General features: G+C 37.5%; 1 protein-coding gene across 7 annotated transcripts in view; it reads right to left on the bottom strand.

Moving 5' to 3' along the window:
* Positions 1-13,760, bottom strand: part of LOC126816802 (zinc finger protein 271) — an 80,804-nt gene that overhangs the window by 52,748 nt on the left and 14,296 nt on the right. For 6 of the 7 annotated variants that reach the window (XM_056100229.1, XM_056100227.1, XM_056100233.1 and 3 more), the window contains 5 exons: positions 12,555-12,902; positions 12,061-12,459; positions 11,319-11,492; positions 10,728-10,883; positions 5,409-7,847 (listed from right to left, as the gene is read on the bottom strand). In XM_056100229.1, coding sequence (XP_055956204.1) covers positions 5,920-7,847; positions 10,728-10,883; positions 11,319-11,492; positions 12,061-12,459; positions 12,555-12,902 — 3,005 coding nt within the window. In that variant the 3' untranslated portion in view covers positions 5,409-5,919. Of the gene's footprint in view, positions 1-5,408; positions 7,848-10,727; positions 10,884-11,318; positions 11,493-12,060; positions 12,460-12,554; positions 12,903-13,760 lie in introns of those variants that run through there. The other variant, XM_056100244.1, reaches the window with a different exon arrangement.

The following is a 13,760-nucleotide window of genomic DNA, read 5'->3' as shown; positions in this document are numbered from 1 at the left end:
TGTGGTGGGCATATCAATACTTGTGTTGGGTAGGACAGGGCTGATACTTGTAGTGGGTAGGACAGGGCTGATACTTGTAGTGGTTGGGACAGGGTTGATACTTGTGGGTAGGACAGGGTTGATACTTGTGGGTAGGACAGGGGTGATACGTGTGGTGGTTAGGACAGGGCTGATACTTGTGGTGGGTAAAACAAGGCTGATACTTGTGGTAGGTAGGACAGGGCTGATACTTGTGGTGGGTAGGACATGTTTGATACTTGTGGTGGGTAGGACAGGGTTGATACGTGTGGTGGTTAGGACAGGGCTGATACTTGTGGTGGGTAAAACAAGGCTGATACTTGTGGTGGGTAGGACAGGGCTGATACTTGTGGTGGGTAGGACAGGGTTGATACTTGTGGTGGGCATATCAATACTTGTGGTGGGTAGAACAGGGCTGATACTTGTAGTGGGTAGGACAGGGCTGATACTTGTGGTGGGTAAAACAAGGCTGATACTTGTGGTGGGTAGGGCAGGGCTGATACTTGTGGTGGGTAGGGCAGGGCTGATACGTGTGGTGGTTAGGACTGGGCTGATACTTGTGGTGGGCATATCAATACTTGTGGTGGGTAGGACAGGGCTGATACTTGTGGTGGTTAGGACAGGGTTGATACTTGGTGTGGGTAGAACAGGGCTGTACACTTTACAATGTACTTGAATTATTCATTAAACAGTATCTTACACTTTACAATGTACTTGAATTATTTATTACATAGTTTCCAGGCTTGTGGGTTTGGGAGTAAGGTTGGGCCTGGCCAGGAACAGTGTCTAGTTCTTCATATAAGACGAAAATCAGAGGTACCCTGTATACTTTGGTGTTTACGTAAACAAGGAGTAGGGTCGCCTGTCCAATCCCGTGGATTTTCTCCGGGACCTCCGGTTTCCTCCCACTACTAAAGATGTGATATAACCACATAACTCTTTTTGATTAGAAGGATACTTTAATACTGGATAAAATATATATTTACATGTACAATTCTACATATGAACATCATTTGTGGTTAGATATAATAACGTCTGTATACAGCTGCTCCTACTAGGTCTCAGAAGACCTCATTCTCCAGGGGTCCGAGGGCAGATCCTCATGGGGTCTCGGAAGATCTCTAGGTCTCTCCCCACTTGATTCTCAACTAGGCTTATTATAAAGTGGGGCAATATCTGTCGCGTCAGCTAGGCACGTCATAGTTAATAGCATTAGTAATCAGAACAATGAAAACTAGGAGTCACACATCCTAACTCTAGACAATAGGTGTTACATCTTACATGCCATAAACCCCACACCTGATATAGATTAAATCTTACAATTAATGTCACTTTATATGTCCAAAATGAGTTACAAAAAAAATTTGAATTCAGAATACAATGTTAAAATTTAGATCCCAAATGATATTGTATTACAAAGACCCCCACGCGCAAGCTAATTATTGAAATAAGATAGGTAAAATCATTTGGTGTGATTAAGTATAGATATTCATAGGATTAATAATTGTAAAATATTACCTTTAATCATGAATTAACAGGATAATTTAGTTGATGATAAAACCAATGTTATCATCTATTACTATGTTAATATATACCCCTTTCATATACCTGCCTACTATATAAATAAACTAACCAAGCTAGTGTGTCGTATATCTGCTTACTATATTGATCAAACCTGTAATTTTACATACTCTAAAAAAAAAACTTGTGTTGAAACTATTTCTCGGGTAACACGGTTCGAAGATAGTTGCAGATGGAAGGGATCATAGTGAAGATATTTGTAGTTTGCTACTCTGAAAACTACGGGCTAACTTCACGGGAGCAGAACATCCAGGATGGTGGCCAAACACTATATGATTCGGGTAAAACTTATTATTTTTTACTTCAAATATTAACCCTAACCCGATGGTTTGACCGCAACCAGATTCAGATTTTAATTACTCTAGTGTTTCCTCTAATCTCAGTTCATAACACTTTTCCCATGATGAAGTTCAAGTTGGCAAGTTTCACTTTCATGGCCACATCGTGCACAAATTTGTTTAACGTTTTTAACACTTTTGTAGAATTTTTGCTCTTGAAATCAATGATAGCATTATATTGTATTAATTAATATCTTTGGCAAGTTATTAGATTCACATATATACTATTCAAAAAAAGTAGGGGATATTTGATTTTTAAGTGTTATTAAAGTCACCTAATGAAACTGACGAAGAAAGAAATGACAAAATGAAATGAAGTTCACATTCATCGATTTATTCCAAATGATCGTTAGACTAAGTAAGGCACAGACTGACCATTATAAGGGTAAAATGATACCCGGGGTCAAACAGCAAAGTTACCACAGCATCACAACCAAGTCAGTAACGGGTAAATTCTCCTCTGTTTGCCAAACAAGCATTGATCCGACGTGGCATACTCCTAATGAGACGTCTAAGGTCATTTTGGTCCAGATTGTCCCATTCCTGTTGCAACGCAGCAGCAAGTTCTTGGACATTGGCAGGACGTTGTTGACGTTGACGTAACCTCTGTCCAAGCATGTCCCAGACATGCTCGATGGGGGAGAGGTCGGGACTCAGTGCTGGCCAAGGTAATGTGGTGATGTTCTGTTGTTGGAGGTAACCTGTAACGATCCTGGCCCTGTGACATCTTGCGTTGTCATCCTGGAAGATGAAACGGCGGCCATGACGTCGTGCGAACGGCACAACATGGACTGCCAAGATGTTGTCCCGGTAGTACTGGCCTGTAACACGCCCTGCAACAACATGTAAAGCCGTTCTTCCAGCAACAGTGATGCCTCCCCACACCATAACAGAACCACCCCCAAATCGATCATGTCTGATGACGTTAACGTCTTGGAAGCGCTCGTTTCGACGACGCCACACCCTCCTACGTCTGTCCAAAAAATCAACAGTGAACCTTGACTCATCTGAAAACATCACATTGCTCCAGCGTCGATTATCCCAGTGTTGACGATCCCTACACCAACGACGTCTTGCCTGAATGTGAAAAACTTGGTGTTGTTACAACGCTGAGATGTGCGGCGTTCGGCAAACAACAAGGTTATCGACAATTAATTAATATTTAAAAATAACTGCCGGTAGCTACTAATAAAGACAAATGAAATGAAATGAAATGGAGTTTAACGTCCTACTGTTCTGCTCCTAACCTGGACTAATGAAGACGGGCATACGCCATACAGTGTGCTATGAGTATGAGGGAAATTTTGCCCGGACAGCGGCACTACGGCCTACTCTTATATCGAATTCCAACTGCCAAGGGATCTTTTACGTGCACGCCAATGTGTACACGGGACCTCGGTTTTTCGTCCCATCCGACAGCTTTCCTTGTCAGCCCCTCCGTCCTGCATCACTGACAAGGGAGAACCACGCCGGAAAATCTGAATGAACTTTCTCGGCCAAAGCAGGGATCGAACACCCGACCTCCAGGCTAGCGTCTTACCCACTTAGCCACGTGATCCCCACTAATAAAGACGGGCATATGTAACACAGTGTGCTATAAGGGAAGCTCTGCCCGGACTGCGTCGATACGATCTACTCTTAATTCGAATTACAACTACCAAGGGATCTTTTACGTGCACACAGAGGCGTACGGGCGCGATGACTGTTATTGAGCAGAACCTGAAATGTATAGTGGCTGATTGGTATCATGTCGTGATGTCGCCCTTCCTGTTCGGGTGGAACATTAAAGATACATTATGGGAGATAAGATAAAGAGATGGCAGTTCTCGCTATAATAGTTAAAAACTAGATAGTGTAAAGGTAATTTGCTGAAAATTTCATCATTACTAAAATCATTAATATAAACAGCATAGTCTCGATTATCCACTTTTTTCTGATTTAATTATCTTTGGCCGTTAGCGGCATATAGGAATCTAATCCAGCCTACATCGAAGTCTAGCCTTGACATCGAGAGTTTATTATGGTCTGGATAAGTTAATTAATGTCTAATTGATAATTTAGATAACATTTCAGGCCTAAAGAAAGACTTGTAATAAGCAGATTTTGCTCTTGCATAATGCATGTTTAATCAAAGGTACCGTGTACACATTGGTGTCTGGGAGAAGTGAGAGGGCTTTCAAGGAACGTTGTCTTAAAGCTCTGTACACACTGCCAACATTTTCGGTAACGTGTTGATCAGGTGCCATGTTGGTGAAAAAGTTGATAGTGTGTACAGTACGGAAACATGTTGTCCAAATGTTACCGAAATAAATACAGTGATGTTGCCGAGTGTTGTCTAATCAGAAATTGGCCACAAATCACATGATCTACCTGGCAGCTACCAGCAAGAAACGGTTGTTAAGTTGCCCAACAATGTTGTCGAACTGTTTCCTGTGTATACAGTGTCAATATTTGTTGCCCGGGTGTGTTGCCGAGATGTTTCCGAAAATGTTGGCAGTGTGTACAAAGCTTAACACTTTACATTTTATCCAGGCTTGTGGGTTTGAGAGAAGGCTAGGTTTACAATAAACAGTTTCTAGTCGTTCGGGTAATTGTCTCCATGCTTGTAGGTTTGAGAGAAGGCTAGGTTTACAATAACCAGTTTCTAGTCGTTCGGGTAATTGTCTCCATGCCTGTAGGTCTGAGAGAAGGCTAGGCTTACAGTAAACAGTTTCTAGTCGTTCGGGTAATTGTCTCCAGACTTGTAGGTTTGAGAGAAGGCTAGGTTTACAATAAACAGTTTCTAGTGGTTCGGGTAATTGTCTCCAGGCTTGTAGGTTTGAGAGAAGGCTAGGCTATAACCAGTTTCTAGTCGTTCGGGTAATTTTCTCCAGGCTTGTAGGTCTGAGAGAAGGCTAGGCTTACAGTAAACAGTTTCTAGTCGTTCGGGTAATTGTCCTCAGGCTTGTGGGTTTGAGAGAAGGCTAGGTTTACAATAAACAGTTTCTAGTCGTTCGGGTAATTTTCTCCAGGCTTGTAGGTTTGAGAGAAGGCTAGGCTATAAACAGTTTCTAGTCGTTCGGGTAATTGTCTCCAGGCTTGTAGGTCTGAGAGAAGGCTGGGCTTGCAATAACCAGTTTCTAGTCGTTCGGACAATAACTCGGTTGGTGTAGAAAAACAGGACGTTAAACCCCGTTTCAGTTCTAGAAGTTTAATCCCAATGTTGTACCTGTCAAGGAGTTGTGGTGTCACCTGCATAACCACGTGGGTTGTCTCTGCCCCCCCTCCCCTCCCCACTGATTAAGAGTCCTGTTCAAGCGAATTAGTAGAATAAAGATATAGCCTACCATATGTTAGTCCCATAATGACCTACATGTGTTGAGTAGACATTAAACCCCCTTCCCCGTGTCTCTTTATTCTATTGTAATTAACAACATGTCCTACATTCAGTCACATGTCTATTGATCAACGTTACCAATAAAATAAATATAGTTTGTTTTATTTACCTTCAGTTTATTCATATATGATAAATATTTATACAGATATAATCCAATAATAACTGTGATATAAATATATATATACAGGTCAATGTCTATAATACAGGTCAATGTCTATAATACAGGTCAATGTATATAATACAAGTTAATGTCTATATATGGTTTACAATATTAAAATATAACTGTGGTTGAAATGTCATGGTGTTCGAGACTAGTTTTTAATTTACCGTAAACAAGATTTACCTATGAAAGTATGATATTATTGGTATGTACATGTACATAGAATTATTACTAAATAAAATGGTGTTTAACGTCCTACTTTTCTGCCCCGACTGGGCTAATAATGAAGACGGGTGTATGTCATACAGTAGCCTACTCTTTTGTCGAATTGCAGCTCTCCAGGGATCTTTTACGTACACACCCCATTCAAATGGCTGTACCTTGCTACCCAATAGATGTAGTTTCAAACATAATTTTATAATTTACGGTTTTCTATAAGCTATTCATTAATCAGTAAAACCATTTTTTATAAGATATTGTAAACGTGGTTGTCTAGCATGTTGACGAGCAAATTGTAATACACTCAAATTATTTGTATCTCTAACCATTTTATCAACATTTTTAGACAGAAGTAAATCTATTTTATTTTTAAATTTTATTTGTTTTGTCAAAACACAATAAAACAGAGGTGTTCGATTATTTTCATCCCTGCTTTCTATATCTAACCTTTTCGTGTTTATAAAATACTTTACACACTCTAGACTACCATATTGACAGGCATAGTGAAGTATATTCAGTGAACTATCTAGCTTAGCACCTGCATCTAATAACACCTTGACCTTTTGTAATGACTGGATTGTTGAACTAATAGCTAACATTAAAGGACTTTCATTTTCATCATTCCTGCCTTCAATATCTAAACCTTTATCAATAAAGTATTTAACACAATCTAGACTGCCATATTGACAGGCATAGTGAAGTATACTGGAGGAATGATCTAGTTGACCACCCTTGTCTAATAATAATTCGACCTTTTGACCTGAATGTTTTGATGAACGCAGGGCCGATATTATTGGAGTTTCATTTGCTTTGTTTCTTATCTCTATATCTATACTTTTACTTAACAAAAATTCAACATCTTCTACTTCATGACGTCTGCATACAATATGCAGTAGACTATCACCTGAATAATTTGAATATTTTACATCAAGATTAGCACCACAATTTGCCAATACTCTCATCTTCTCACTAGGTTGTTTATATGAACGTATAGCTACAAGTATTGGGGTTTCATCATCATCATTCTTACTCTCTATATCTACCCTACCTGTATTTAACAACAATTTAACAGTTTCTACACATCCATACTTACACGCTACATGTAATAAACTATCAGTATCCCCATCTTTAACATCAAGTTTAGCACCATATGATATCAATAATTCTAGTTTTTCTACAGGTTGTTTATATGAATCTATAGCTACAAGTATTGGGGTACTACCATCATTGTTCTTACTCTCTATATCTACTACCCTACCTGTATTTAACAACAATTTAACAGTTTCTACACATCCATTCTTACACGCTTCATGTAATAAACTATTATTACCCCATCCCCTAACATCAAGTTTAGCACCATATGATATCAACAACTCTAGTTTCTCAACAGGTTGTTTATCGGAACCTATAGCTTTAAATATTGGGGTTTTATTATCATTATTTATACTCTCTACATCTACCCTACTTGTATTTAGCAACCATTCAACAGTTTCTACACATCCATACTTACACGCTTCATGTAATAAAGTATCACGATAATTATCTTTAACACCAAGTTTAGCACCAGCTGATATCAACAACTGTAGTTTCTCTACAGATTGTTTATCTGAACGTAAAGCTGTAAATATTGGGGTTTTACCATAATTATTCATACTATCTATATCTACCCTACCTGTATTTAACAACAATTCAACAGTTTCTATACATCCATACTCACACGCCTTATGTATTAAACTATCACCACCCCTTTCTTTAACATCAAGTTTAGCACCAGACGATATTATAACCCCGACCTTTTCTACAGGTTGAATACCCGATCTAATACAATAAAACATGGCGGTTCTACCTAGATCACATGTATTATTTATATCAATTGTTTTATCTGATAAAATAGATTTTAATTCGTCCAATGTACCATGTTTACAAACATTAAATAATGTATCTTTATCTACTGGTCTAACAACTTTATCATCATCGTAAACAGGTGATGTTTTAACTGGTGTTGTATCATCTTTACGTTGATTAATATGACTAAAATCTAGACTCGATGATGTTGATGGTTGACCAGACTCTATATCCTGATGTTGGGAAGTGGATTGTAGACAAGACTCTAGATTTGGTGAGTGGTGACCTGGTGTCAATAAAGTTGTAATATCTGAAATATATGAATTAAGGTACATTATGTATAAGACTAAAATGTAATAAGTAACATAAATGTTGGATTTGAATCACTGACTACAGAGGTTGATATCAATGCATTGATAAACAGGTCGAAACAAATAACAAAACGTGTTGAAATTTAACACTGTCGTATAATCGGTACGTTAAGATACCGAGCATGGTTACCAGACATTACTGGTTGCCACGGATGACGTAAAGGTGATCTCGACGTCATGGAATCTATAATGACGTCATGTTTATAAAACTATTTGTCACATGATCTTATTAGATTTGGACCATAATGTGACCAGATGATCTTTACGGAAAAATAATACGACAATAACCTTCATAGATCAAACAATACTACAAAAACCTATCCCAAATTACATAAAATATTACCTCGAATCACGATAATATATATAAAAAAGGGTGGGGTGGAGTCACGTTCCCAATTAAACACACTGGAAATGAAACGAAATAGGGTTTGCCATCCTATACTGTTCTGCTCCGGCTGGGATAATGAAGAAAGGAATATGCCCTGCTACGCCATACAGTGTTCTATGGGGAAGATTTTGCCCGGATACGGGCACTACCACCTACTTTCATATCGAATTCCAACTGCAAAGTGATATTTTACGCCTATGTGTAGGCCCTACACCGGACCTCAGTTTTTTGTCCCATCAGGACGACTATATGTTGTCCCTTGCCAGCAACCCTGTCGAGCACCAGTAACTAAATCGAACATGTAACCTCCAGGTTAGCGAGCCAACGTCTTACTCATTGAATCACCGCGGCTCCCTACACTAGAAAACGCCCACTTACTTAGTCACACATTTTATGTAAAAGACAGGGGCCATAATTGAATTCATCTAAAATCGTTTGATCTTTAATATACAGTGAAATTGGACAATAATTGGACTACCTTTGTATCAATCTGAACGACAGACTCACCCTACCTGCAGAGAAGTGACTCTGACACAGTGAATAGCCATGATATCCATATTACGTTATCTAAACGTCACAGGTCATGAGGTCACATCAACAAACAAATGTAAACACCATCATTATGATCATTATCAACATTACAAGACACAATGTTACATTGTAAACAATAGCCTTCTTGCAGCCTTTAAGGACTGTATAATCCGTACAGAACGTCTTATCGCTTCTGCCAATGATTTTTCAGAAATATAACATCATCTACAACACTAGATTTGACGTCGGCATATTGGCACTACTTTGTGCTTCGGTCGTGTCTATTTCAGATATACACAATCAATTATGTTAATGTTTTTAGCGTGGGGATTGACTAAAAGTTAATTTATTTCAGTTCTAAACAAAAATTTAAAACTTTAACGCAATTTTAAAAAAATAGCCAAATTCTGGCTGGGATTACTGAGCAAAATGGCCATTCACTGTATACGTGCGAAAAAAAAAAGCCAGCTACCATTTAATTTTCGTACGTTAGTTACGTACGCCTTTGTATATATATCAACATGCTTTTCTACTATCTGTGTAAAAGAAGGATGATTGGGGGTGGGGTGGGGCATTTTACAGGAAGTTGCCATAACTCATCTACGATTGTTGTGTAATCAACATATATTTGAACGTCAATTCAAATCGAATAATAATTATGATTTCTAGAGATTCCATAAACTATAATCACGGACAATAATCAGTTACGACCAGACACGTGCCAAAATCGCACCCATCTCAGTTTCATAAAAGAAATAAGGAAACAATTTGATCTCGGGGGGGGGGGCTACAGACTCAGAGCACCATTTTCATACAATCGGGGGCATTAATCCAGGCAATGATGCTCGGATACGTGCCAAAGTCGAACCCATCCGAGATCGTTGAAATATAAACATATATCTTAAGTTTCATAAAAATAAGAACAAATTTTGACCCGTAGAGTTTCCACAAACAAATAAGAACAGACAAAATGAAATGAAATGAAATGGGGTTTAACGTCCAACTGGGCTAATGAAGACGGGCATACGCCATACAGTGTGCTATGAGGGAAATTTTGCCTGGGCAGCGGCACTATCGCTTACTCTTATATCGAATTCCAACTGCCAAAGGGATCTTTTACGTGCATGCCAATGTATACACGGGACATCGGTTTTTCGTTCCACCCGAACGACTAGACAGCTGTCCTTATCAGACCAACCGTCCTGCGCCACCGACAAGGGGGAAACCACGCCGAAAACCCCGATGACCTCTCTCGGTCAATGCGGGGATCGAACACGCGATCTCCAGGATAGCGAGCCAGCGTCCTACCCACCTAGCCACCGTGGCTCCTAAATGAGAACAGACGTCTCAACGGACGTGGACAGCTGCATAAAACGTCCGCATGTAAATTGCGCTGTGATTACGTTAACTCTAATATTTAAGACGAACAAGTGGATAAAATATGTTTTTTTGCGAGTCTAATATTTATTCAATGTTTCTATTTTCATTGTTATGAACTCAAAAACGAAGTGGTTTTATCAGATACTGGTAGTTTAGAAGTTGGTGTTATATCACCCCTCATGGACAATTGCCGTTCATCCTACTTTCTTCGATTTCTCTCGCCTCAACGAAAATAACTGGAGTAAATTTCCTACAAAATGTGTTATCCCTGACAAGTTAGAACTACAGGATTGGAATAGGTTAATGCCTTTGCCCCACCCATCCTCCTGATTTGAAGAGACCTTGATGAACCTTAACTAAGCACACTATTCATCTGTCCTCAGCCTTATGATTTTATACACCTCTCTCCCTCAACATTTGAATCATGGGTATCTATAATCTGCGTTAAACAGATGGTGATAGACAGTTTTTAAATCAATTATTGTAACATTTAATATGGCGTGTGAATATTGTGCTATACCTTGTTGATCACCAGCTGGCTGGAATACTTCATGAGTCTGATCTATATCTGGTCTTGTAGTAGACCACAAATCAGTTGGTTGTGTTACGTCACAAGTTTCATTTACATCTTGTGGTTCTTGTTTAACAAACAAGCCAGTATTTTCAACAACTTTGTCTAAAATAGATAAAATTAAAACGCATACATATTAAGGTTAATGCATCATGAATCGTATTTTAAACATATTATCTGTTTTTGTTTAGTAGAGCTATAAAAACCCACCCCACACATTATGGTTTACCAGACAAGTTGTTGGACATAAAGTTAGAAGACAAACTCGTGTTTACATCAGGCAAACTGATTAATTACTATATATTTGTTCATGTCAACAAAGCTGTGCCATATTTAGAACAATTGTGGATGTAATAATAATTAGTGTTTATTATTATCAATGTTTTAATTAATGGTTATTATAAACAAAATGTGATCATATAAAGTCTACTACTTAACGGGACGGGAATCAGGTACAAAATCCATTAGTAAAGCCAAAACGACAACAATAAATGGACTGCCTAGGTAGGAATATATCATATTTTATATTAAGTTGACAACCTTTTGTAATGCCGTCAACAGGTGTATCATCTGTTGGAAGACTACGATCTATATCATCAGTCTCATTTACATCTTCAGCCTGATGTACATCTAGAGGTTCTTGTTTTACCAGCAGTTTCCCATCCCTTGCTTGAATATCAACTGACGAATAATCGGATTTATTTATTTCTACATCTGAAATATTTCGATATTAAAGAATAAATAAAGACATATATAAACTAAATGGGTATAAACACATAATAATAATGTGAACAATGTCAAATTTAAATCTTCAAAATCAAAACGCACTAAACACATCTTACTGCTATAAGATCAGGTACGCCATTTGTCGCTTGGGTAAAGAATTGTAGAAATAAGGAATAGTATACATATCAAAACGCACCAAACCAATCGTACTTCAATAAGATCAGGTACGCCATTTGTCACTGGATAAAGAATTGTAGAGATAAGGAATGGTATAAATATCAGATAGTGTAAACGGTTCTCTCGTTAATACATTGTTCAAATCAACTAACTTTTTGACAAGCAGCAAGAAACCAAGAAAACAAGAGTGGGCAAGATAAAATTAAAACAGGATATTATACCATAAAAGAGAGAAGTTACTGCATACCCCAATTGGCCAAAACATACTCTGCTCTGAACGTAACATCTGTTTTACAACAAAAATACTAAATATACAGACTGATTGGCCAAGAAACACTACTGGTTGTTAATTACCAAATAAAAGTTTATCCGGGTTTACCTTGTCCATTATCATCATCTTCAAATTCCTCTTTAATTCTGTCTATTATAACATTTTGTTCATAAATTCGGTCCAGCTCATCGCACAAAATACGGTTTCTCACTTTTGTCATTTGTAGATCCTCATTTCTTGTGTCCCGTTCCTCTTTTAGTCGGTCAAGTAGCTTCGTTTTTGTTCTCATCTCGGACTTGAATCGAACCAAGATATTGGTTTTTGTTTTTAAAGCTATCCTCCATGAGTTCAACGTCGTTTTTATCCTCCGGTTCTCTTTGGCAGATATGTGAATCGCCTGTTCACTCTCCTGTTTTATTTGTTGAAGTTTTTTCTGTAACTGTAAATATTTTTTCTCTGTCCGTAATTGTTTCTCTTCCCTTTTAACTATTCCATCCATATCAACATCTGAAATTATTATAAATACCACAATAATATATCTTAGAATATCACTGACAAACTAAAATAATTGTATCAAACATAAATTGTGCTATTCTACTTACCCGATGTTAATTGTTCAGCCACTTCTCCATATCCTGATTTAATTAAACAATGGATAAATTTAGGATAAGCATGTCTACCACAAGTTCGAAGAATATCTAGAAATTGACGAATCATTGCCTTTGTACCGGCGCTAGATTCCGCTCTCCTGATTTTTTCCAAGTCATCTTCATTTAGAACATATATTTCAATTAAGCTGTCTAATAATGGGTGTAGAGGATTCAGATTCTCTGTTAAATACACGTAGTTTGATATTATTCTACATTCATCTTCAGGTGGCATCTTTCCTTTCTCTCTTCTAGCTATAACTTTTCTCCTCTTAGCATGGGGTGGACTCTCTTGGTATTCAACTGAAACAATAAATACCAAGATATTATACCCGTGTCTATAACAACAAATATTTGTATCATTAACATTCAGGTGTAATGACTACTATTTGAAAATGGACTTCATGTAAAAAAAATATCACTGATGTTTCAATGCCATATAATATAATGCATTTCCGGAAAGCATCGAACAAAATCTATAATTATGAATTGACACCATTTTATAAACAAAAACATGGGAGTAACTTCCGGAAATGATGAACTGTACTTCAACATCATTTCATAACCATCGACCTTAATAGTAACTGTGAGTCCAGGAATAAGAACTCTATTATAATTTTATACAACCTATTTTCCTGTGAAACATAATGAAATCATGACAAAGCCGGGAAAACCTCTGCTACAGAACATCGTCATTTCTAATTTTTACGCTGAAATGTAATACTGTTTTGGGTACATCTTACAACATAAATGTTGAATATAGATATATGATACATACATATACAGTGTATTTGAAAAGATAGATAATTATTGTTTCAATCAAAAAATAATATAAAGTTGATGGCCATTTACTCAGAAGTTGGTAAATGGATTATTAAACGTCGCAATGCCGAAACTATCGTTATGGATAAAGAAAAGTTTCAAAACATTATTCATTTTCTCATTGACAATGCCATAGTTGAAGTTGGAGATCAGATAATACAGCAAACTATTGGTTTGCCAGTGGGAACTGACCCCGTCCCATTTATGAGAAAAGCACATTTATATAAATATGAATTCTGCTTTCAGGATCATAAACGAAAAACTGATCACAAAGTAGCTAAAAGTCTAAACTATACCTTCCGATAACATAACACCTATCGCACAGAACTAATATTAAAT

Source organism: Patella vulgata, chromosome 1 (assembly GCF_932274485.2).
Source record: "Patella vulgata chromosome 1, xgPatVulg1.2, whole genome shotgun sequence".
Lineage (NCBI taxonomy): Eukaryota > Metazoa > Mollusca > Gastropoda > Patellidae > Patella > Patella vulgata.
This window is presented reverse-complemented; position numbering and strand designations above follow the sequence as displayed.